The 27,249-nt window shown below is 45.9% G+C and overlaps 1 protein-coding gene across 1 annotated transcript in view; it reads left to right on the forward strand.

The window, feature by feature from the left end:
• Positions 1-27,249, forward strand: part of hsf1 (heat shock transcription factor 1) — a 105,207-nt gene that overhangs the window by 32,581 nt on the left and 45,377 nt on the right. Inside the window, 5 exon segments of the mRNA XM_070881895.1 lie at positions 752-879; positions 7,106-7,230; positions 15,242-15,317; positions 19,244-19,305; positions 21,023-21,116. Of these exon segments, the coding sequence (XP_070737996.1) occupies positions 752-879; positions 7,106-7,230; positions 15,242-15,317; positions 19,244-19,305; positions 21,023-21,116 (485 nt within the window).

Raw genomic sequence — 27,249 nt, forward strand, 5'->3', positions numbered from 1 at the left:
CTAAGATGCTTTAGACTTGGAATTAGTCTCGTGGCCCTCTTCTGCACCCTTTTCAGAGCCTCCATATCACTCAGCATGTGAGACCGAAACTGGACACAGTGTTCCAAGTGCAGTCTGACTAAGGTCTTGAACAAGGACAAAACGGTACGCCTCATCTTGTACTCAATTGTCCTGGAATGATTCCAACACCCTCTTTGCTCTAGGTATCTAGTTCACGTGCTATAGGACTGCCAGAGTTTGTGGAACTGTATGGCAGCACGAGTTGGACTCTTGAGGGGCAAGGTGGCAGCATGTTGATTGGTGTGCTTTGAAAAAAATCTTTGCAGACAACCTACTTGACAAGGGTGGAGGTTCGCTATAGCATGTCTGGAATTCATTCATCGCTCAAGTCTCGCTCCACACTGGTTTCATCTAACCAATCAGTGATGGGTCTGAGTCACATCTCTTTAACCACCCACCCACCGAGAAAACAAAATCCACTTTAACTTCCATTTATTTTGAAGTATTGGCTGTGGCTTTCCGTTTGTGCTCTCGTCGGTAACCCTCTTCCTTCCCCCATTAAACTGATAGGGCAGGAAATTGTGGCCAACAGGCACGGTAAATCCAGCCATTGATAAACCACAGATGTGGAGCTTTATTCATCTTAAAAATAGTGAACATTATCCTGTTATCTTCAAGGGTGGGGTGATCTAAGTGATGGTCAGCTCTACTCCACTGAACTCTGACTTTTTCCTCTGGCCCGTCTTTGCAGATGGCTTTCGTAAAGTTGTGAACATTGAGCAAGGTGGGCTTGTAAAGCCGGAGAAGGACGATACGGAGTTTCAACACCTATACTTCATCCGGGGCCAGGAACACTTGCTGGAAAATATCAAGAGAAAGGTAACTAGTGTAAGTGCAAAATAAGCTAAGTACCTATTTATCTCCTTTTTCTCTCTTTCCACAAAGTCTTGTGAATTGTTGGCTTTAGTACCAGTAGCTGCTCTTCAGGTTTGGTGTTTGAGTGGCTGTCGGGGCAGAATAAACAATCTTATCAGTCACTTTGTGTACACCAAAAATGTATCCTATTCAGTCTTTCATCTTTTCAAGCATGCATTTAACAAAGCTATAAAATGCTGTAGTTGAAAGAAAATTGCAGGAAATATGAAATAAAAACTGCAGTCAGTATCCCCAATAGACACCATGTATTAATGTTTGGGGAGTTCCCACTTTAACTGGTTTGGATGCTAGATGACCTGCTGTGTGTTTCATTTTTCTATGTAAACAACTGCAACACTCGACTTATCAGGACTATAAATATCACTGTGGCACTCTCTTGTGACATCTGCAGTTGTTGGGTTTGTTGCTCTTTGGTCTTTCTCTGCACCCACTGACTTATTTTAAGCTAAAAGTAGTTCAGTTGGAAATTAGGTTGTGGTTCGCACTGCTTTTGTTGCAGTATTTTAGCATGTAGCTGCACGCGGCATGTCTCAGAATTAAAGAACAACTTGCATTTATATAGCAACTTTTAGCATCGAATAACACCTCAAGATGCATCTGTGGTGTAATGGACAATGAACCAAAAGAGATACTAGGGGTGATCAAAAGCTTGGCCAAAGAGTTGGGTTTTAAGGGGCGTCTTGAATAGATAGGGAGGTGGCGATGCAGTGGGGATTGGGAGGGAATTTCCAATTGTGATGCCGAGGTGTCAGAGCATAGCCACCAATAGTGGGACGAAGGGAATAGAGGCCAGCTGTCCTTGGCTCTTGCATATCCCCTCTGTCTCTGTCTTTCACCTGTATCCCCTGGCAGATCTGCTGCTGGTGGATCTCTGATCGATCTTCACACCCGTGGTTGCCAGAATTGGGGTTTGTTACTGTTCTCTCTGCCCCCCCCCCCCCTCGCCTTTCTCTGCTTTAGTGAGAGAAAGCAAGAGAGCGACATGAAGAAGCCAAGCTAAGCCACCATGGTTATAGGAGATGAGATGGCTCTATATTTAAAAAGAAACCACAATGGAACCGTTGATCTGTGAGCAACTGCCCAGGATGGAACACTGGAAATACAGGAGCACAGCCAAGGAGAAACATTTAAAGTATATAAAATTTGAGAGACCAAGGGTTTGCAGTATGTTGGGGAGCGCTGATGAGCTGTGTCAGAGTAGCAGTAAGACATTTCTAATCTGAGACCTGCTCATCAGTGTCAGTTAGTAGCTTTTTGGTGAGGTTTACAGTCCCAAGCAATGTAATGCTTGAGGACAACTCTGGGCAATGCAGTTAGTCTGCAGCATGGATTCATAGGTCTGTGCTACAGTCTCCCACACACTAAACTCCTGATCTCGCGCTTGCTACACTGCTAGTAAAACAGGCACTGCCAATCCCTTGGCTGGAGGCAAGGGCCAAGGTGGATAAGTACAAGACGTATTGTTTTAACAGAGCTCTTCACTTTTCATAAGAAATCGGAGCAGAAGTAGGCCATTTGGCCCCTCGAGCCTGCGCCGCCATCCAATATGATCGTAGCTGATCTGATCTTGGCCTCAACTCTACTTTCCTGCCCGCTCCCCATAATCTTTGACTCCCCTATCATTCAAAAATCTATCTCCACCTTAAATATATTCAATGAACAGCTCTCTGGGGTAGAAAGTTCCAAAGATTCACGACCCTCCAAGAGAAGAAATTCCTCCTCATTTCTGTTTTAAATGGATAACTTCTTATTCTGAAACTATGCCCCCTAGTTCTAGATTCCCCCATGAGAGGAAACATCCTCTCTGCATCTACCCTGTCGAGCCCCCTCATAATCTTGTATGTTTCACCTCTCAGTCTGCTAAACTCCAATGAGCATAGACCTACCTGCTCTACCTTTTGTCCTAAGACAACCCCTTCATCTCGGGAATCATTCTAGTGAACCTTCTCTGAACAGCCTCCAATGCAAGTATATCCCTCCTTAAATACGGAGACCAAAACTGTATGCAGTACTCTAGGTGTGGCCTCACCAATACCTTGTACAGTTAAGAACATAAGAATTAGGAACAGGAGTAGGCCATCTAGCCCCTCGAGCCTGCTCCGCCATTCAATAAGATCATGGCTGATCTGGTCGTGGACTCAGCTCCACTTACCCGCCCTCTCCCCGTAACCCTTAATTCCCTTATTGCTTAAAAATCTATCTATCTTTGACTTGAAAACATTCAATGAGCCAGCCTCAACTGCTTCCTTGGGCAGAGAATTCCACAGATTCACAAACCTCTGGGAGAAGAAATTTTTTCTCAACTCGGTTTTAAATTGGCTCCTCCGTACTTTGAGGCTGTGCCCCCTAGTTCTAGTCTCCCCCACCAATGGAAACAACCTCTCTGCCTCTATCTTGTCTATCCCTTTCATGATTTTAAATGTTTCTCTAAGATCACCCCTCATCCTTCTGAACTCCAAGGAGTAAAGACCCAGTCTACTCAATCTATCATCATAAGTTAAACCCCTCATTTCTCGAATCAGCCTAGTGAATCGTCTCTGTACCCCTTCCAAAGCTAGTATATCCTTCCTTAAGTAAGGTGACCAAAACTGCACGCAGTACTCCAGGTGCGGCCTTACCAATATCTTATATAGTTTCAGCAACACCTCCCTGCTTTTGTACTCCATCCCTTTCGCAATGAAGGCCAATATTCCATTTGACTTCCTGATTACCTGCTGCACCTGCAAACTAACCTTTTGGGATTCATTGCCGGTGCAGCGGGCTGGATGGCGCCAGACACGCTGGCGCGGCGCCTAAATTCTGCCAACGTCCGCCACGCGGCCGATGCCATCGAGTCGCTAAAAACAGCTCTGGGCCCTGACTCCGTTAGGTGCATCGAGGAGGCTCAAGCACGTGGGGAGATCCCGTCCGAACTGACCCCCGTCCGGACGGAATTCCTCATCGGCGCCAAACCCCGGAACCTCCCTCGGGGGCCGGCGCCTCACAACTTGAGCCGCCTCGGGGAAATCCCCTCCGCGCCTTTCAGTTCCGCGCAGAGGGGTTTCCTGTACGGGCTGCTCCTGCACACCCTCAACTTTGCCATCCTCGCCGGCCGTCCGGACACGCCATGGCGTACCATCTTGCCGTCCGGAGGAGGCGGGGGTCCCCGATGGAGGGCACTCTACGCAGGGGTCCTCCCACTATTCATCGAGGACTTGGCCTGGAGGGTGGTGCACGGAGCAGTGCCGTGCAACAAATTTTTAAGCCGGTTCACGGACTCCCAGGCCGCCTGCAATTTCTGCGGTCTGGAGGAGTCCGTGTTCCATGTTTTTATTGAGTGCACGAGGTTGCAGCCCCTGTTCCATTATTTGAAGGGGCTGCTCCTGAAATTCTGGCTGCACTTCAGTCCCACTCTCCTGATCTTTGGGCACCCTGTGCGGAGGGGAGCGGGTAGGTCCGAAGGCCTCCTCGTAGGACTGCTCCTGGGCACGGCCAAGGGTGCCATCAGCCGGTCCAGGCAGCGGGCGGTCGAGGGGGTCGTTCAACCTGACTGCCTGCCTCTCTTCCGCTCTTACATCCGGTCCAGGGTGTCCTTGGAGATGGAGCACGCGGTGTCCACCTGTACGCTCGCGGCCTTCCGCGAGAGGTGGGCACCGGAGGGACTGGAGTGCATCATCACGCCCGGCAACCAAATTTTAATTTGATTTTACGTTTTTAAGTTTAATTTGTTTTAATTGCCGGTGCTTTTAGTGTCCCCCTTCCCTTTTATAGGGGGCACTGGGGAAAATTGTGATTTTAGTGCCCAAAAAAAAAACCAAAAAAAGAAAAACACAAAAAAAAACAAAAAAAGGGGGAAAAAAAAAAAGGGCCTTGTAAATGTCTGGAGTGTCACCCAGGTCGGGTGGCACGGTTTAATGTTTTATGTTTTTGCAGGTAGACTCTAAAAGAGTTTCATGCACAAGGACCCCCAGGTCCCTCTGCACCACAGCATGTTGTAATTTCTCCCCATTCAAATAATATTCCCTTTTACTGTTTTTTTTCCCAAGGTGGATGACCTCACACTTTCCGACATTGTATTCCATCTGCCAAACCTTAGCCCATTCGCTTAACCTATCCAAATCTCCTTGCAGCCTCTCTGAGTCCTCTACACAACCCGCTTTCCCACTAATCTTAGTGTCATCTGCAAATTTTGTTGCACTACACTCTTTCCCCTCCTCTAGGTCATCTATGTATATTGTAAACAGTTGTGGTCCCAGCACTGATCCCTGTGGCACACCACTAACCACTGACTTCCAACCGGAAAAGGATCCATTTATCCTGACTCTCTGCTTTCTGTTTGCCAGCCAATTCTCTATCCATGCTAATACATTTCCTCTGACTCCGCGTACCTTTATCTTCTGCAGTAACCTTTTGTGTGGCACCTTATCGAATGCCTTTTGGAAATCTAAATACACCACATCCATCGGTACACCTCTATCCACCATGCTCGTTATATCCTCAAAGAATTCCAGTAAGTTAGTTAAACATGATTTCCCTTTCATGAATCCATGCTGCGTCTGCTTGATTGCACTATTCCTATCTAGATGTCCCGCTATTTCTTCCTTAATAGTTTCAAGCATTTTCCCCACTACAGATGTTAAACTAACCGGCCTATAGTTACCTGCCTTTTGCCTGCCCCCTTTTTTAAACAGAGGCGTTACATTAGCTGCTTTCCAATCCGCTGGTACCTCCCCAGAGTCCAGAGAATTTTGGTAGATTATAACAAATGCATCTGCTATAACTTCCGCCATCTCTTTTAATACCCTGGGATGCATTTCATCAGGACCAGGGGACTTGTCTACCTTCAATCCCATTAGCCTGTCCAGCACTACCTCCCTAGTGATAGTGATCATCTCAAGGTCCTCCATTCCCACATTCCTATGACCAGTTGTAGCAGGACTTCTCTGCTTTTATACTTTTATACCTGCATGCTAACATTTTGTGTTTGCTGGGAATGCTGGGGCTTCCTAGTAATAGTCCTTTACTTTCTGAGTGGACAAGAGAAGGAAGAACAGTGTTGAATGCCAGCTACAGCCACAAGCTCTACAACCGTGAATGGAGGCCCAGAGATCTACAAAGCAGCAGTCTGCTAAGGAATCGCTGGTGATGTGGAGGCTGTCCACAAATGGCTCCCACTGCTCCACACATCTCTGTTCCTGTTGCGCTAATGATCCATGGTGTATGGGTGAATGCTAGTCGAGCACAGGCAAAGGGCTCATTCTGTGAGGGTGCCCATCATCACCTAGTCACAACTCATACGAGAAGATTGACCACTTGGCAAAGTGCCTCTGTTTTCCACCGCCTAGGGAACTGAACCCTAGCGTGAATTTTTAACGGCTTGGCTAAACCCCAAGAACCTTCAGTGAGGCAGGTGGAGAATTGCAGCAGTGGTCAGTGTATTTGGTGGCTAGGAACTGTGCTTGCCATTGGTGTAATTGACTCCTCCCCACTCCTGTTGTTAACCCCACTGCAGAAAACTTGATTGCAGCATGATTTCATATATCTGTGTGAAGGCCCTGCCCCTGCACACTGAACTCCCTTCATATGTCTGTGCGGGAGCCCCCTACGCACTCTGAACTCCCGATCATCACATGTGTCAACCTGACAGTAAAACTGACATTTACCGAGAGGCAAGTACCAATTATGGGCAAGTTCGAGACCTATAGTTTTGCTGGTTCTGGAAGCAAGTTCCACAGTTATGAAGGGCTGATCGTTAAATTGTAACTCGGCCTGAGGCCACATCTTTATCTAAGGTTATCAGCTTCTCTGCGGCCACAGCTTATTGTCGAAGGTGAAGTCAATTTTCTTTTTAATCTAATAACTAAATAGGGGTTATTGGTGCTGGGGATTAAAACACCTGACCTTTCATCACCTCATGGCAGCACTAAACACTCCCGGGTCAGGGACTTTTCAAAATGCGGCAGAATTTTGCTCAGCTCTCCATTTTATTTTACAACTCTCATTTTGAATATTGTGGGAAATGGCAAATAAAACGGCATGTATATTTTGCCAACTGTGCTCTTGCTCACTGGCGTTCGTCACTTTGCAAGTGGTACCTCAGATTGGCTTCTGGGATTGGCAGCGTTGAGGGTTATTGTCCTCTTTTATACATTGTCAAATCTGCTGTTAATGTTTGTTTTATCACTTGTAGATGTCAACTGTGAAGCCTGAAGAGATAAAGGTCCGGTCAGATGACGTTGGTAAAATTCTCTCTGATGTTCAAATCATGAAAGGGAAGCAGGAGAACCTGGACTCCAAACTAATGAACATGAAGCAGTAAGTACCTGAACCTGGAATGCCGAAAGTGTACAGTTACCTTAAGTTCACCAAATGCTGTGCTCATCAATACAGTGGGCATGTCCCAATAGTCGTGTTTTGAGGAGAAAATGCATACTAACTGCTCTGCTTTCGATCCAGCCTCCATCTACACGCTTAATAAGAACATAAGAAATAGGAGCAGGAGTAGGCCATTTGGCCCCTCGAGCCTGCTCCGCCATTTAATACAATCTTGGCTGATCCAATCATGAACTCGGGTCCACTTCCCCGCCCACTCCCCATAACCCCTTATCGGTTAAGAAACTGCTTATCTCTGTCTTAAATTTATTCAATGTCCCGGCTTCCACAGCTCTCTGAGGCAGCGAATTCCACAGATTTACAACCCTCTGAGAAAATACATTTTTCCTCATTTCAGTTTTAAATGAGCGGCCCCTTATTCTAAGATCATGCCCTCTAGTTCTCGTCTCCCTCATCAGTGGAAACTCTCTGAATCCACCTTGTCAAGCCCCCTCATAATCTTATACGTTTCGATAAGATCACCTCTCAATCTTCTGAATTCCAATGAGTAGAGGCCCAACCTACTCAACCTTTCCTCATAAGTCAACCCCCTCATCTCCGGAATCAACCTAGTGAACCTTCTCTGAATTGCCTCCAAAGCAAGTATATCCTTTCGTAAATACGAAGACCAAAACTGTATGCAGTACTCCAGGTGTGGCCTCACCAATACCCTGTACAATTGTACCAGGACTTCTCTGCTTTTATACTCCATCCCCCTTGCAATAAAGGCCAACATTCCATTGGCCTTCCTGATCACTTGCTGTACCTGCATACTAACTAAGACTTGTGAGCAAGTCCAGGACTTTTCATGCATGTGCCCATTAACTGGAGCAGTCTGTCTGGAGCCTGCTGCCCTCCCAGCAACCTGCATCCTGTGGTTGCAACAACATCTTGCATTTACTTAGCGCCATTAACTAAGAAGATCCCACGGCACTTCAGAGGATACCTTAGAGATATGAGGAAGGTGTGACTAAAAGATTGAGGTTTGAGGAGCCTCTTAAAGGAGGAAAGAGAGACCGAGAGTGTACAGCAAGGAGTGGAGAGGGAATTTCAGTGTGTGCACATCAATGCTCATCAATCAAGATTTTGTAATGTTCGATGTAAGCTGTCTGTTACCTGGAGCGATTAGAAAATGCTTATGTTGACAATGTCTGGATATGTACTTGAAAGTTACGTGTCGCTTTTTTTTTGTTGCACGAAGCTGACCAAGACTCGTCAACAAGGCCTATTCAAATTTTACTTAGTTCGGTAGAGAAGATAGTGCTGTTGGCCTGGTACTGATGGGGGTCCTTGTGCATGAAACACACAAAGTTAGTATGCAGATACAGCAAGTAATCAGGAAGGTAAACAGAATATTGGCATTTATTGCAAGGGGAAGAGAGTATAAAAGCAGCAAACACCTGCTACAACTGTACAGGGTATTGGTGAGGCCACACCTGGAGTACTGCGTACTCCTTATTTAAGGAGGCTGTTCAGAGAAGGTTCACGAGGTTGATTCCTGAGATGAAGGGGATGACTTATGAAAGGTTGAGCAGGTTGGGCCTATAATTATTGGAGTTCAGAAGAATGAGAGGTGATCTTATTGAAACATAAGATACTGAGGGGGCTCGACAAGGTCGATGCAGAAAGGATGTTTCCACTCGTGGGGGAATCTAGAACGAGGGGGCATGGTTTCAGAATAAGGGGTCGCCCATTTAGAACTGAGATGAGGATAAATTTTTTTCTGAGGGTTGTGAATATTTGGAATTCTCTGCCCCAGAGAGCTGTGGAGGCTGAGTCACTGAATATATTTAAGCTGGAGATAGACAGATTTTTGAATGATACGGGAGTGAAAGGTTATGGGGAGCGGGCAGGGAAGTGGAACTGAGCCCAAGATCAGATCAGCCATGATATTAAATGACAGAGCAGGCTCGAGGGGCCAAATGACCTACTTCTCCTATTTCTTATGTTCTTATGATTGTGTTGGATTTGTAAACAGAACAGATATCTAGCTGAAATCTTCTCTTCCATTGGAATTATCCATTACATTAAATGTCTTTGATTTCTACATAGTTCCTCTACTGTTTCTTCCATGGTCTCCCAATATCACTTGCGTCAACAACTGGGAATGTAGTTGTGCTGTTTGCTACTAGGTCTCCAGTTTGAAACAATTGCCAGTAGACTGCGTACAACTGAGCCTGTGTGTTGCAATCTGCACTGCCCCTCCTCACAAGGTAATGTTCTTGCATCCTCGACCTTCCCACTTTGATTTATTTTAGTCTCCATCATCGCAGTGCTCCCTCAGTCTGGTCTAATGACACCCCATCCACAGGATGGGGGAGGAGAGAGAGAGAGAAAAAATGTTGCTCCCCGAGGCTCTGGCCTTTGCTATTGATCCCAGCTGTTGTGAAGTCCAATGCATATGTCATTCCCTCCGCTGACTTGTGCTGTGGTATCTACACCTGTTCCTGTAAAACTCTTGCCCCATCTGCCAGTGGGAATGTGAAAACATACAGCATTGCTAGAAAAGGGATTGCACATCGTCATAGGCAGACTGAGCGCCTGCAGATCAGCGATTGACGGGAGGGGAATAGGACAGCGGTACCCAACACACAGATCAGTGCCGAGTTCACACCGTCAACCCTGCTGACTATTATATAGACCATGTCCTTGTAATGTTCTTAGGTGGAGGAAGTGCATCCGGGAGGGCGCTGAGCACCTCGAGTCTCGTTGCCGAGAGCATGCAGGAATCCAGCGCAGGCAGCAGAAAGAGCGTGTGGTAAACCAGTCCCACCCACCCTTCCCTCAACGACTAAAGGTCTAGCTCTGTTAAGCCCATATGGTGGCTGATGTGCAACGGTCACACGTTAAAAAAAAAAAAATCCACACACTGGCATCTTCCACCCCCTCAATTGGAGTTCAGGACTGGAACATCGGGTCCTTCATTGAAACATCTGTGAACTCGTGTGCAAGCAAGTCTTCCTCAATTCCGAGGGACTGCCTATGATGATGATAGACCATGTAAGGAAATGTAAAATCAGATGGGAAGGAAAGAGAAACATAGAAAATAGGCGCTGGAGTAGGCCATTCGGCCCTTCGAGCCTGCACCACCATTCAATATTCAGAATGGCAGGCAGTGACTAGTGGGGTGCCGCAGGGCTCAGTGCTGGGACCCCAGCTATTTACAATATCCATTAATGATTTAGATGAAGGAATTGATTGTAATATCTCCAAGTTTGAAGATGACACTAAGCTGGGTGGCGGTGTGAGCAGTGAGGAACACGCTAAGAGGCTGCAGGGTGACTTGGACAGATTAGGTGAGTGGGCAAACGCATGGCAGATGCAGTATAATGTGGATAAATGTGAGGTTATCCACTTTGGTGGTAAAAACACAAAGGCAGAATATTATCTGAATGGCGGCAGATTAGGAAAAGGGGAGGTACAACGAGACCTGGGTGTCATGGTATATCAGTCATTGAAAGTTGGCATGCAGGTTCAACAAGCATTGAAGAAGGCAAATGGTATATTGGCTTTCATAGCTAGGGGATTTGAGTATAGGAGCAGGGAGATCTTACTGCAGTTGTACAAGGCCTTAGTAAGGCCTCACCTGGAATATTGTGTTCAGTTTTGGTCTCCTAATCTGAGGAAGGACGTTCTTGCTATTGAGGGAGTGCAGCGAAGGTTCACCAGACTGATTTCCGAGATGGCTGGACTGACATATAAGGAGAGACTGGATCGACTTGGCCTGTATTTACTGGAGTTTAGAGGGATGAGAGAGGATTTCATAGAAACATATAAAATTCTGACGGGACTGAACAGGTTCGATGCAGGAAGAATGTTCCCGACGTTGGGGAAGTCCAGAACCAGGGGACATAGTCAAAGGATAAGGGGTAAACCATTTAGGACTGAGATGAGGAGAAACTTCTTCGCTCAGAGTTCTTAACCTGTGGAATTCCCTACCGCAGAGAGTTGTTGATGTCAGTTCATTGGATATATTCAAGAGGGAATTAGATATAGCCCTTGCAGCTATAGGGATCAAGGAGTATGGCGAGAAAGCAGGAAAGGGGTACTGAGGTGAATGATCAGCCATGATCTTATTGAATGGTGGTGCAGGCTCGAAGGGCCGAATGGCTTACTCGTACACCTATTTTCTATGTTTCTGTGTAAATAGCTGGGGCCCCAGCATTGAGCCCTGCGGCACACCACTAGTCACTGCCTGCCATTCTGAAAAGGCCCCGTTTATCCCAACTCTCTGCTTCCTGTCTGCCAACCAGTTCTCTATCCACGTCAATACATTACCCCCAATACCATGTGCTTTAACTTTGCACACTAATCTCTTGTGTGGGACCTTGTCAAAAGCCATTTGAAAGTCTAAATACACCACATCCACTGGTTCTCCCTAGTCCACTCTACTAGTTACATCCTCAAATAATTCTAGAAGATTTGTCAAGCATGATTTCCCTTTCATAATTGATTCCAACATTTTCCCCACTACTGATGTCGGGCTAACCGGTCGATAATTAGCCGTTTTATATCTTCCCTCCTTTTTTAAAAAGTGGGGCTACGTTAGCTATCCTCCAGTCCATAGGAACTGATCCCGAGTCGATAGACTGTTGGAAAATGATCACCAATGCATCCACTATTTCTAGGGCCACTTCCTTAAGTACTCCGGGATGCAGACTTTCAGGCCCTGGGGATTTATTGGCCTTCAATCCCATCAATTTCCCTAACACAATTCCATGCCTAATAAGGATTTCCTTCAGTTTCTCCTTCTCACTAGACCCTCAGTCCCCTACTATTTCCGGAGGTTATTTGTGTCTTCCTTCGTGAAGACAGAACCAAAGTATTTGTTCAGCTGGTCTGCCATTTCTTTGTTCCCCATTATAACTTCACATGAATCTTCACTAATCCTTTTCTCTTCACATGTCTATAGAAGCTTTTGCAGTCAGTTTTTATGTTCCCAGCAAGCTTCCTCTCATACTCTTATTTTCCCCCTCCTAATTAAACCCTTAGTCCTCCTCTGCTGAATTCTAGATTTCTCCCAGTCCTCAGGTTTGCTGCTTTTTCTGGCCAATTTATATGCCTCTTCCTTGGATCTAACAATATCCATAATTTCCCTTGTTAGCCACGGTTGAGCCACCTTCCCCGTTTTATTTTTACTCCAGACAGGGATGTACAGTTGTTGAAGTTCATCCATGTGATTTTTAAATGTTTGCCATTGCCTATCCGCCGTCAACCCTTTAAGTATCATTTGCCAGTCTTATTCTAGCCAATTCACGTCTCATACCATCGAAGTTACCTTTCCTTAAGTTCAGGACCCTAATCTCTGAATTAACTGTGTCACTCTCCATCTTAATAAAGAATTTACCATATTATGGTCACTCTTCCCCAAGGGGCCTCGCACAAGATTGCTAATTAGTCCTTTCTCATTACACATCACCCAGTCTAGGATGTCCAACCCTTTAGTTGGTTCCTCGACATATTGGTCTGGAAAATCATCCCTAATACACTTCAGGAAATCCTCCTCCATTGCATTGCTACCAGTTTGGTTAGCCCAATCTATATGTAGATTAAAGTCGCCCATGATAACTGCTGTACCCTTATTGCCTGCATCCCTAATTTCTCACTACTACTGTCCGACTTTGTATCAAACACATTATATTTGTACATGTAAAGTGCTGGATGTGAGGTTTAAGAGTATCAGTGATAATTATGTCGACCGATTCAACTGCCATAAGGGACTAACATGAAGCTTGTGCAGTTTAGGACTTTATTCGTGCTCTAAAACCAGCAGGCAGTATTGTTCGGGTTTGTGCACAGTCTGTGCCTGTGGCCTCTCTCTTGTACATCCACTTTCTTGAAGTTTTCCCACCAGTGCTGCATTTACCGACATTTCAGTCGCCCATGTTCCCCACCTCATGTCCACGTGCCCAGTGTTTTTTCGGGGAATAACTCTGCATGATATTATGAAACAAGTTATTTTTTTGAGATTATGGGGTGGGGGTGGACAAGCTGACCAGGGTAAGGGTGGGGCGGGGGGGGGGGTGGAATAAGATGACCAGGATATTTGGAAGGGGTGGATCGCCATACTTATTGAGGTGAAGTATAACTGGAGAAGTCTTTGCATCTGGTGTTCTGAAAGTTTAAACTTAGTGACCAGCTGTAGCAGATATTTTAGTGATGCTGATATCTGCCCTGCCTACGTACATGCCAGTAGTTATCACATCGCGAGTCAGATGCACATATCGAGTCAGATCGGCCATTCAGAGACTCTTGAAGAGCTTTGTACAGAAATAGAAGTGTCTACAGCACAAATTGGGACCATTCAGCTCAGTGTGTCTGTACCAGTTCTGTGCTAGATCAATCTTAAACTCATCCCATTGCCCTTCTCTTAACCCCCCCCCTAGCACTACAGCTTCATCTGTTTTAAATATTTATCCAATTTTCCCTGAAAAGGTTCCTTGTGATAAAACATTGCATGCTCCCAACACCCTTTGTGTAAATAAATTTTCTCCCAACCCCTCTGCTCTAATTAATGACTTGTGTGAAAAAGATACCGAACATGGACATGTACAGGACTGGTGAAGATTGCTGGTGTCCATCTACCGTTACCATGCAATATTTCATGTCCTCATCACTTTTCACCTGAAAAGATAGCCTCCGCTTGAATTTGCCAACGCTGTCTACCTATGCTACCTGTGCCATGAACAGCCAGTTCCCTTGTACCCTGGGAGACATTCAGTGCACACTAAGGATCAGGCAGAGTTTTCTTTCAATTGAAAGAAAGTTCCGAAGAACAGCGAGGTGCAGTTTGTACAACTCTGGAAATAGTGTGCCCCCAAAAAAAACTCACCACCTGAGCTCCACTTGGGTTGTTGGCTTGGTCAGCTAATAAAAATGTTACACTTAAACTGTTTCCGGTTTTTCTCTCCCCATTTGAATTAAATATATATTTTTTTTCTCCCCTCATTTCATGATTCCTGCTGGGGTACAGTCCTTTCTTATCTCGGAGTGGCCACACGTCATGAAATGTTGGGCTATTGAAGAGCAACACAGATGAATATGATGCCATTTTTGCCCAATGTCCAACAGGGAGCATTGAAATACAACCAGGAGAGACGATCCAGGCAGACTTTCTCCCCACCCCTAGCACGGAGCTATAGAGGCCAACCCCAATTGCAGCACTGGATCCAAAGCTGTAATGTAGCGATAATGGGGGTTTGATTAAGTCTAACCCAGTGTCGAGTACAGACATTAGCATCCTTCCAGTGCTGCAAACGTTACTGTGTCAGGGTCCTGAGCTTATTTTTAATTAAAATAGTTCATCACACCAAAAAGTTCACAGGTGTTTCAATGAAGGACCTAATATTCCAGGTCCCGAACTAAATCTTGAAGGGTGGAAGATGCTTGTGCGTGGATTTTTTTAATGCGTGGTAACTGTTGCACACCAGCCACCACACGACCTTGACAGAGCTAGGTCTTGGTCCAGTGGCAAGGGTTATCCAGGGCGACTGGAGACCTGCTCTGCTGCACGGACCTGGTGCGCACATATCGCAGTGTGGGCTGGGCCCGTGCTGCCCCTGGGCCCTCGCCTCTCCTGGGCCCTGAACTCTCGCCTCTCCTGAGCCCCGATCATGTCCCTCGACAATCTCTCGCCGCTCCTTCGTCCTGACCTCGCCGCTCCTGCTTCAGCGACCTGGATCTTGGTGGCGTCCAATTAAAATAGTTACGGCCCTCCAGTTGCTCAGCAGGTTTAGTCGGTAAACGGTTGTGCCGCACTGCCGAAGAAGGTCCAATGTGCCGAGTTAAAATGATTTCATCCAATAGGACAGGTAATTGGGTTCGGTGCTGCTTGCCACCATTTTATGTGCAAACGTTGGGTCTCCAGGGCTGCCTGAGCACTATGGTGAGCGGGCAGCGTTGTCTGTAGTACAGATTTACCGACCGTATTAATGTTAATCGTTGGTTTTTACAGTGAAAACGAAGCATTATGGCGAGAGGTGGCCAGCTTGCGACAGAAGCACACACAGCAGCAGAAGGTCGTGAATAAGGTAAAGGATCAAGAAGGCCATCGAGGTGCAACAGCAAATATTTATTTAATTCGAAGGAGCCCCATCTGAATGGTGACAGATTAGGAAAAGGGGAGGTGCAACGAGACCTGGGTGTCATGGTACATCAGTCACTGAAAGTTGACATGCAGGTACAACAGGCGGTGAAGAAGGTAAATGGTATGTTGGCCTTCATAGCAAGAGGATTTGAGTATAGGAGCAGGGAGGTCGTACTGCAGTAGTACAGGACCTTGGTGAGGCCACACCTTGAATATTGTGTACAGTTTTTGTTGTGTATGGAGAAAGAATCAGACTGAGCTCAAAGTAAAGTGTGACTTTAGTTTTTTATTGCAGGTCTCCAGAGTGCCTCTCCATCTGTGAAGCCTCCTTAAATACCTGTGCTCAAGGGATTATGGGATCCCTTGGGACTCCTGGGGATGAGCCCTCTTGTGGCTGTACAGAGTAAATACAAGTATACATATATAACAGTTTTGGTCTCCTAATCTGAGGAAGGACATTCTTGCTATTGAGTGAGTGTAGCGAAGGTTCACCAGACTGATTCCCGGGATGGCAGGACTGACATATGAAGAAAGACTGGATCGACCATGTTTATATCCACTAGAATTTAGAAGAATGAGAGGGGATCTCATAGAAACAGAAAAAATTCTGATGGGATTGGACAGGTTAGATGCGGGAAGAATGTTCCCGATGTTGGGGAAGTCCAGAACCAGGGGTCACAGTCTAAAGATAAGGGGTAAGCCATTTAGGACCGAGATGAGGAGAAACTTCTTCACCCAGAGAATTGTGAACTTGTGGAATTCTCTACCACAGAAAGTTGTTGAGGCTAATTCATTAGATATATTCAAAAGGGAGTTAGATGTAGCCCTTACAGTTAAAGGGATCAAGGGGTATGGAGAGAAAGCAGGAATGGGGTACTGAAGTTGCATGATCAGCCAAGATCATATTGAATGGCCTACTCCTGCGCCTATTTTCTATGTTTCTATGAATGCTTGTGGGATGTGCACCTTCTCATTTGTCCGTGCACAAGGTTACTGCGCTGCAGTATTTCCAAAACCGCTCTTATCCTTCCCCTTAGTGGCCGAAACGCATTGAAGAGAACTTTTATTTCTTCCATATAAGGTTACACTGTTGTCAGATCCGCCCTTTGTGAGCTCGGCCCACGGTTGTCTGAATGGGTAGCCTGTGATTTTGCCCTGTCAGTGTAATTGGCTGCACTGATTTGGTGCATGTGATTTTATTTCCCCCCTCCCCTGCAGTTTCCCCTTGGGCAGGAAGGAACTATTTACACAAAGCTATACTGATTAAAAACTTTGTCCCCTTACCACACCACCAACAGTGATTTTGTTGTTGCAAATTGTGTAACCGACACACACTGTCTGCAAAGTTCCTGGCTTGTGCTGAACTAGTTGATCTCTGTCAAGATGCCAGTATGGAGGCTTGAAAAATGGCGTCGCTGGATTTTAAAGGGCCCAATCCCTGATCTATAACCCATGGCACCCCCCAAACATCTCTGCTGACAAGTGCACATGCCTATAGTCAGCCAAGGGCAGGGTTGAGATCAGCCATACCCCTTGATCCCTTTAGCTGTAAGGGCTACATCTAACTCCCTAGGTGCCCTCTCTGACTAACTACCCTGCTGGCATCCATAGTCTCAGCTTGCCCATGAAACACAACTGAGGTGTACTGCAGGGTTGCGAATGCCTGTGGAACCCAGCAAGGAATGGACATACGGCAGCAGCGAAGGATGTGGTGGGGGGCGGGGGGGGGTGGTGGAGGAGGGTGCGGCGCAAGATGAGGGTGGGGGGGATAATTTGGTCTGCTCCAAGGCTGAGCAATCAGTCAAAACATGCTCAGCCCAGGTAAGCAGGGAGATTCAATCAAATCATCTCTCTTGCAGTACTCTGGCTGGATGGCAAGGCAGGTTGTTACATTCATGTGAAATTACTAAGTAGTGTGTCGCAGTAATGGGGTTTCTGGGATTTGGCAGGACTGCCAGCCACAGGTAATGAAGGAGCCTACTGCTCGCTCAGTGTCTCATCATTCTGGCAGTGTCCTATTCATGTTAAGGTGGGGAGGGAATCTTAATGATACTTAAAATCTTGTGTTTTTATTGGTAGTGTTACTGACTAGTGGGTTTGTAGTTTATAAGAGCATAAGAAATAGGAGCAGGAGTAGGCCATACGGCCCCTCGAGCTTGCTCCGCCATTTAATACGATATCGGCTATTCCCCTCTACCGTGCCTAGAGAGTCCCTGATCTCTCAAGCTGAGGGTACTGCAGTGTGGAAGTGAGACACTTTCCCCCAGGGAGTTAATGGAAGACTGGCAGGGGAGCCATTGCCGGGCCCCTTTGATTCATCTCCTGTGATGTTGGTAACGGTTTGGGAACAGGTTTCTTGCCCACCTATTTATCTGTGAATGGTTCATTGTGTGAGATGCCCCGGTAAGGAAGAATCGGGTAGGCTACATCGGTGTATCCGAGTGGAATGCATTGCTTTTAGTGAGTGGGTTATGAACGGGCAACTCTTGCTCGAGATGGTCAGGTTACGAAGTGCCAGCAGCTTGTAACCTGTGGTGGGTGGGTTACAGAGAAGTAGGTGGAGACTGCTGCTCATCAGGTGGGCTAAAGTGGGAGGATTGCTGCCGTCAAAGGATTGGAAGGGGGGTTATTTCCCATTGGGGGAGAGAGGAGTTACTGCTGTGTGTGCCAGATAGATGTCCAGGAGAAGGATGTTGTGCAAGGGTTGCTGCTGCTTAGGACGTAGGAGGTTATTTCTGCCAGACATGGGTTGGCTGTTTCATGTTGAGGATGAAATTCCTCATACGATAGGGTGGTTCCTCCTTTTGAGGTCGAGAGGGTGAATGGGTCACCTGGAGTCATGGGACAGGCACCTTGTTACAGAAGATCTGTTGGTTAATTCCATTCGAGGCACTAACCTTGGGATCAAACTTTAGAAACGGGGTATTGGAGAGGGTGATGAGTTAAGTGCTCTTCAATTTGTTTGAATTACTTGGTATTACTCAATAAATCAAAACCAATGAGCTGTCTACACCCTTCCCTCCATCAGCTGATTAGCTAACTCCTTTTTCATTAATGTGACATTTTTAATTTTTAGACTTGGTTGCTTATGGCACTTCTTAGCGGACTCTCCATTATCAAGGCAGTTTCCCCGTGATTTCAGCTGAGCCTTCACCTTTGACTCCTATGTGTAATCTTTTGGATTGGGGGTGGTGGGGTGGGGGGTGCGGCTGGGGACAGGGTTTGCCTTGGACAGGAGGGTTAGATACATAGCAAGAGATTGAGTAGATTTTATGGAGTTTTGTGTGACATGATTTATGGGAGGTGCTGTTTGTGGGATTCGTGCCCTGTGAGCGGTTACTATAGGCGAGGGGGGGGTCCCTCTATATTGGAAGTAGGAGTATTATGGGGGGGGGGGGGGGTTGGGAATGGTGGTGTCTGTTGGTTAGATGGTGGGTCTGTTACAAGGTGAGGTTACAGATGGGAAGTTGTCACTGAGGAGGCTTTGGCGAATGGTTTGCACTTGAGGTGTTGCGTTGGTTACAAGAGTCTTTCTCTGGCAATATGGTGAAAGGTTTGTCACGAGTGGGTCAGTTTCGGCAAAGTGGTGGGTTGTGAGTGAGTGCGGAGCAGCACTGGGCTGGTGTGATTGGGAATGGGGTAGATCTGACTGGGGTTGCACTGGACCTATCGAACTGGCTGTGTGACTGGAGGGGAACATGGTGGGGGGGGCTCTGGGTCTGGAGCTGTGGCTCCGGAACGGGATTCTCTTTGGATCTGGGACTGAGAATGGTTGTGTCTGATGGTGCAGGGTGGCTATGGTGTTGGATTGTTGTTATTTGCACAGTGAGTAATACATTTTTTTTAAATGTTTTTCTTTTCTATTTTCAGCTGATTCAGTTCCTGATTTCGCTTGTGCAGTCCAACAGAGTCATTGGAGTGAAGAGGAAAATGTGAGTCTGAGCTAATTATTAGCAGCGCTCAGTGACGGGAATGAAATGAATGCCGTATGTTCACCTGTGTAATCAGCTGCTGAGTTGGGGTCATGGGAGAGCGGTATTCATGCGTTGACTCACTGCAGTTACACCGCTAACCTCTCATCTCGTACTTGGGTAGAAGGATTGGCGTTGTTTGAACATGTGAGGCTCTGGTTCTTGCCACCAGATAGCAACATGACTGCAGCGAGTTGTTACACGGCCAGTCTCCATCTCCTGCAATCCGAATTGAACACTTACTAATGTAACAGCCCTTTATTCCAGTGGCGGAGCCCATGATAATCACACGTGCTTGTTGCACAACCTATTTGTGCGTCACAAGAACAATAAACGCAGTGTTTTTATTGGGGGGGAATTCCACACGTGGTCTCTAACCATTAACTTCCCGTGCAAACTTCAGGGTTACATGAATTGAATTCTTTAGTGGAGTGGTGTCTGGTGTTGTGCTGAGACATTCCTATCATTTGTTAGGTTACCAGTAATCTGAGACGTAGAATCAAATAGCAGGGAAGAAGCCATTCGGCCCCTTTACCAGCTCTTTAAAGAGCTTTGCACAGTTAGTCTCTTTCCCCATAGCCCTGCAAATGTTTCCGTTTCAAATATTTATCCAATTCCCTTTTGAATATTACTACTGAATCTGCTTCCACCACCCTTCCAGCCAGTGCATTACAGATCATCATAACTCACTGCATTTAATAAACAGTTTCTCCCTATCTATTCTATCAAAACCCTTCATAACATCTCTGTTAAATCTCCTTTTAACACTAAGGAGAACCATCCCAGCTTCTCTGGTACTGGGATCAATATCCTGATTATAATGGCACATCTCTACTTTGGACTCTGATCCCCTGCTGAATGTCGGTCAGTTGTGCCTCCTGCTCATTCTAAGTCTCTAGTGTTTTGTACAGTTGGGGTGTGCCTTTTTGCAGTTTGATTTCTGTGAATTCCCATTGAACCACTGCTTACAGCTCAGGATTGATTGTATTGTTCATGTGACTTCAGGTCCACCAGCACGATTCCCCTCGCACGGAGATCCCCCATTGTCATGGGGGGGACAGAACAGCCCAGTTGCTTTCAAAGAGGGCGGCGAGTTGAAGCAGCTGGACCTCTTGTACGCACCTCACTGTGGTTGACTAGAGCCAGTTGGAGCTTTCAAAGCTGAGATCACTCGATTTTTGTTGGGCAAGGGTACCACTGGATATAGAGAAAAGTTGGGTAAATAGGATTGAGAAACAAATCAGCCATGATCTAATTGAATGATGGAATGTGCTCAAGAGGTTGAATGGCCTCCTCTTGTTCCTCGGACATCAGAAAAGTTCTAAACCCCCTCAACCTGTGATCCAATGCTGCTATAGTTTTTATACCACCTTATCACATCTCAATACACTTCATAAAATGAATTATTTTTGCAGTTCTGTGACAATAGTTGGTAAACACAACAGTTATTCAGGTATCCCAAAATAAGATGTCAGGTGAATGACTAGTTAATTTTTTCTTTCCTGTGGTTGGTTGAGGCAAGAATGGCCAAGACATGTCCTTAAATAGAGCCGAGTATACAGGGCCTTAGTTAAAGAGTCACATCTGAGGGCGAAAGACTAAGTTCAAGCCTATATGTATGCACACGCAGTGTCCTTGAGTCTCAAACATTCACCTCTGTTTTTTGTCTCTCTTCCAGCCCCCTCATGTTAAATGACAGTTCAGCGCATCCCATGCCAAAGTACAATCGCCCGTACTCCTTGGAACCCCTGCAAGAATCATCGGCACTGACGGTAGGTGCCATAATGCACGTTCAGCATCGGCATGTATGTTTAAATAATGAGAGTAACTTGCACGTATTGTCGCCCACGGTCAGTTAGTGAAATTCTACACAAGCTGGCGACATTTGGACAAGAGACTTCAGAAACTTGCTCTGCAGTGCCACCTAAAGACTGTTGACCTGTAACCACCGTCACCTGGGACTGTTTACATTAGGAGTTCCCCCTATTAGTGAATATGGAGGCAATTTCATTGTTAATGTTAGGCAATGTTAAATATGGCCAAAAAACAGGGCTACAGCGACAACTGACCTGCGAGGGAGCCGCGAGACTATAAACCGGGAGCGAGGGGCTGAGCGCTGCACGGACTTGCGAGGAAGCAGCGAGAATATAAACAGAGAGTGTAAATGTAGATTTAAACATTCACAAGAGCAGCGTCAAGAGAAAAATAAAATCCAGGAGTGATGTCACAGGATTGCTGGTAAACTGATGGTTGGTAAAGGTCACACTTTTTTTTCCTTCAAGTTAATAGCTGGTTAGGGATAAAGTAGGAGCTAGCCGAGTAGTAACTATTAATACTATATTAAATTAATAACCATTAATATATTTAATTAGTAACTGATTATATATATATATATATATATATATATATATTTTTATTAATAACTTGAATTTGTTACAACTTAGTCTTAAGTTTCTGTATAGTAGTTAATGGTATATTAAATGGAGGCAGGGCAGCTCAGTCCCAAGGAATGCACATCCTGTGCCATGTGGGAAATTCAGGACGCTTCCCATGTCCTGGACAAACACGTGCCGAAAGTGTCGTCAGCTGGAGGAGCTTGAGCAGCAGCTAGCGTCACTGCGGTGCACCTGCAAGGCTGAGAGCCTGGTGGATGGCACGTTTCAGACGGTGGTCACCCCGCAGCTTAAGAGTGCACAGCCAAAGAGGGCATGGGTAACCGTCCGACAGAAAAGTCGGACCAGGCAGGGAGTGCAGGAGTCACCTGAGTGCATCTTGCTCTCCAACCAGCATTCAGTTCTGAGTCTGGGGGAGGTGGGACCTGTACAGGCCGGACGGGTTGCACCTCAATGGGGCCGGAACCAATATCCTCGCGGGGAGGTTTGCTGCTGCTGTTGGGGAGGGTTTAAACTAATTTGGCAGGGGGTTGGGAACCAGGATTTAACATTAGAAAGGGGGAATAAAGTTCTCAAGGGATTGAGAGGCAGAGAGCACAAATGTAAAAAATAGTAAGGTATTAGGTGAGGTCCAACGAAGAGAGAATACACGGTGGTCTAAAATGGGTTTACAGTGCATGTATGTGAATGCACAAAGTGTAGTAAACCAGGTAAGTGAGCTGTTGGCACAACTAGCAACATGGGATTTTATGATGTGGCTATAACTGAGACCTAGTTCAAAGAGCAGGATTGGGTATTAAATATTCCTGGTTATAAGGTGCTCAGGAAAGATAGGAGGGGGTGGAGCAGTATTGGTTAAGAAGAATGTTACAGTGCTGGCGAGAGAGGATGTCCTTGAGGGGTCAAGGACAGAATCTACATGGGTAGAGTTAAGTCTTTACACTTCTAGACTTCTAGGTATATTCTATAGACCACCAAATAATGGGAAAGAAATGTCTTCATATGGTGGGGTCTGGAACTCACTGCCTGAAAGGGTGGTAGAGGCGGAAACCCTCCCCACATTTAAAAGTACTTGATTAGGCACTTGAAGTGCCGTAACCTACAGGACTACGGACCAAGAGCTGGAAAGTGGGATTAGGCTGGGTAGCTCTTGGTCGGCCGGCGCAGACACGATGGGCCGAAGTGGCCTCCTGTGCTGTAAATTTCTATGAAAAGCAGGAGCAAATTTGCAGAGAAATTAGAGAGGTGCAAGAACTATGAAATATGTTCAGGAGAACTTTCTTGGTCGATATGTTTCCGGCCTGACGAGGGAGGCGGCATTGCTGGATCTGGTTCTGGGGAATGACGTGGAGCAAGTGTCCGTAGGTGGGCATTTAGGAAACCGTGATCGTAGTATCATAAGGTTTAGATTAGCTATGGAAATGGACAGGGTGAAACCTAGAGTAAAAATGTTTAACTGGGGGAAGGCCAATTTCAGTGGGATGAGAACTGATCTGGCCCGGGTAAACTGGAATCAAAAATTGGCAGGTAAAACTGCAGTGCAACAATGGGCTGCCTTTAAAGAGGTAATCGTTCAGGTACAGTCGAGGTACATTCCCACATGTGAGGAAGGCAGGGTAACGAAAGCCAGTGCTCCCTGGATGACAAAACAGATAAAGAATATGATGAAGCAGAAAAAGAGCGCGTATGACCGATGTATTTGCGACCTGACATCGGAGAACCAGACTATATTTAGAAAGGTCAGAGGAGAAGGGAAAAAGAAGAGGGGCAAAGAGAGTATGAGAATAGAATGGCAGCCAACATAAAAGGGAATCCAAAAGTCTTCTACAGGCATATAAATAGTAAACGGGTAGTAAGAGGAGGGGTGGGGCCGATTTGGGAAGGAGATGGTAGTGGAGACACTTGATAGAATAGAAATTGATAAAGGAGAGGTATTGGAAAGGCTGGCTGTACTTAAAGTAGATAAATCACCAGGAGCGGATGGGATGCATCCCAGGACGCTGAGGGAACTAAGGGCAGAAATTGCGGAGGTACTGGCCATAATATTCCAATCCTCCGTAGATACAGGGATAGTACCAGAGGGCTGGAGAATTGCAAATGTTACACCATTGTTCAAAAAATGGTGTAAGGATAAACCCAGCAACTACAGGCCAGTCAGTTTAACCTCAGTAGTGGGGAAGCTTTTTGAAACTGCAATCAGTGACAGAATTAACAGTCACTTGGTTAGGGGTGGATTCATTAAGGAAAGCCAGCACGGATTTGTTAAAGGCAAATAGTGTTTGACCTCGTGTTTTTTTGATGAGGTAACAGAGGGTTGATGAGGGTAATGCATTTGACGTAGTGTACATGGATTTCCAAAAGGCATTCGACAAAGTGTCACATAATAGACCTGTCAGCAAAATTAAAGCCCATGGAATAAAGGGACAGTGGCGGCCTGGATACAAAATTGTCTAAGTGACAGGAAACAGAGAGCAGTGGTGAACGGTGGTTTTTCGGACAGATTTAAGATGATTGGCAAAAGAACCAAAGGCGAGTGCTTAAGATCTGGAATGCACTGCCGGAAAGGGAGTTGGATAAGTATCTAAAGAGAGAACATTTGCAGGGCTGCGGGGAAAGGGCAGGGGAGTGGGACTTGCTGAGCGTTGGTACGGGTTCGACAGACCAAATGGTAGCCTTCCGTGCTGTAACCGTTCTCTGATTGTATTCTATGACAGGACAGTGCAGTTTACAGTGACCGGTTTTCAGTGCAGTTTACAGTGCCGTTTACAATGACCAGTTTACAGTGCCATTTACAGTGACTGGTTTACAGTGCTGTTTACAGTGGTTTATAGTGTAGTTACAGTGACCGGTTTACAGTGACTGGTTTACAGTGCAATTTACAGTGACTGGTTTACAGTGCAGTTACAGTGGTTTATAGTGTAGTTACAGTGACCGGTTTACAGTGCAGTTTCCATTTTAAACCAGACATGCCAGGAAAGGACAATGGAAAAGAAAGACTTTGGATCGAAAATGCCAGCTTTTGTTCTCTAGTGCGCAATGCCTGTACAATTATATTTGCTATTCGATCAGACTTTGGCCATCTCTTTCGGGGCTTACTGTTAGCATATCTGATGGAAATTGCTTGGTCCATGAAAATTTGCTCAGTCCTGTGTGAAAGGGATTGAGCAGTATTGGGCAGTTTTCCATCACTTGAGTGAGAATTTCCCCATTGTAGTTTAATTTCTATTGCTGCATATGAACACTTGCTTCTCTCAGTAATGTCCATATTACCAATCATAAGTTCTTCACCTTCCTCTCTGAACACTGTCGACTCTTGCTGGAGTGCAGTTCCCCTCATACTGATAGCATTCTGGTACCCTACACCGGTTTTAGAGGGAGTCGCAGACTGTCATAGTACATTTAAGTAAGGCAAACTTGGAAGGGATGAGTAATAAATTGACCGCTGTAAATTGGGCTGATCTTTAATAGGTGAAGCTACAGACAGTGGGGAAGTATTTAGTGCGATACAAAACCAGTACATGCTCCTAAATGACACAAACTCCATGTGCAGTTAAGCGATCATGCTCAACAGATGATTTAAGAGATGGTATCCAGCTGAAAGGAAAGACTTGCACAAATTCAAGGAAAAATCCAGTGGACTGGGAGAGCTGTGAAAAGCAACCACGGGACACAAAGTATTATGGGAATATGAAAAAAAAACTTGCATTGGATATCAAAACTAACAGCAGACGTTTTCATAGAATCATAGAATGGTTACAGCCCATCGAACCCGTGCCGGCTCTCTGCAAGAGCACTTCAGTTAATCCCACTCCCCCGTCCTTAAGATTATTCACTATTGCAAGCGCTGCACCTCCGACTCAGCACTGCAGTGGAGTGAGAGCCTAGATTTTTTTTTTTTTTTTTGTGTTCCAGTCTCTGGTAGGATTTGAACCCACGACCTTCTGTCTCGGAGACACAAGTACTACCCACTGAGCCATGGCTGACACGTTTTTATAAATGTTCTGAGAGAAAGGGGACTGTAGGCCCATAAAAGACGGATGCTGGTGAGACTGATGGACAGTTTCCTCCTCATAATTTTCCAAAGCGCTCCAGATTCAGGAATTGTGCTTTTGGATTGAAACATTTGCAAATGTTACTCCATTATTTAAGAAGGGAGAGAGGAAGAAACAAAGTAATTGAGTCTATTAGATTAATTGTGTGGGATTTTCTGCAATCTATCATCAGAGGCAAAGTGATTGAGCACTTGGACAGTTAGCAGCTGATCAGAGTTGGCATGGATATATAACTGGTAGGTTCTGTGACTAATCTAGTAGAATTTTTCAGGAGGTCAGTAGCATGGTAGATAGGGTAGTGCCCATGGATTGTTCTCTATGGACTTCCAGAAGGCGTTCAATAAGGTTCCACACAAGAGATTATAACACACAATGAGAGTACGTGGGCTTGGAGTTAATCTTGTGACATGGGTTGTTAATTGGTTTGGCATTAGGAGACAGTATGGATAAAGGGTTCATTCTCTGACTGGGATGGAACAAGTGGTGGGCCCTCAGCTTTTTACCATACATATTCATGATTGATGAAGGAATGAGTTTGATATCGAAGTTTGCAGGTGACACGGTTAGGAGGCACAGTAAGTTGTGTGAATGTGAGGAGGAAGTTATAAAGGAACATAAACAGACAAGTGAGTGGGTAAAACCTACAGCAGATAGAGTTCAATGTCGGGAAGTGCAAGGTCATCCACTTTTAGATCTGAGAAAGACCAATCAGAATATTTTTGGGATGTGGGTGTCGCTGGCAGGACCAGCATTTATTGCCCATCCCTAATTGCCCGTGAGAAGGTGGTGGTGAGCCGGCTTCGTGAACCGCTGCAGTCCGTGTGGTGAAGGTGCTCCCTCAGTGCTGTTAGGGAGGGAGTTCCAGGATTTTGACCCAACGCCGATGAAGGAATGGTGATATATTTATAAGTCAGGATGGTGTGTAACTTGGAGGGGAACTTGCAACTGATGTTCCCATGTACCTGCTATCCTTGTCCTTCTAGGTGGTAGAGGTCGGGGTTTGGGAGGAGCTGCTGAACAAGCCTTGGTGAATTGCTTGTAGATGGTACACACTGCAGCCATGGTGCGCCTGTGGTGGATGGAGTGAATGTTTAAGTTAGTGGATGGGGTGTCAGTCAAGCGGGCTGCTTTGTCCTGGATGATGCCGAGCTTCTTGAGTGTTGTTGGAGCTGCACTCATCCAGGCAAGTGGAGAGTATTCCACCACACTCTTGACTTGTGCCTTGTAGATGGTGGAAAAGCTTTAGGGAGTCAGGAGGGGAGACACTCGCCCTCTGACTCTCTTGTTGCCACAGTATTTATGTTTCTGGTCAATGGTAACCCCCCCCTCCCTCTCCAGGATGTTGATGGTGGGAGATTCGGCGATGGTAATGCCGTTCAATATCAAAGGGAGGTGATTAGATTCTCGCTTGTTGGAGATGGTCATGCAAATGTTACTTGCCACTTATCAGCCCAAGCCTG

Source organism: Pristiophorus japonicus, chromosome 5 (genome assembly GCF_044704955.1).
Source record: "Pristiophorus japonicus isolate sPriJap1 chromosome 5, sPriJap1.hap1, whole genome shotgun sequence".
Taxonomy (NCBI): Eukaryota; Metazoa; Chordata; class Chondrichthyes; family Pristiophoridae; genus Pristiophorus; species Pristiophorus japonicus.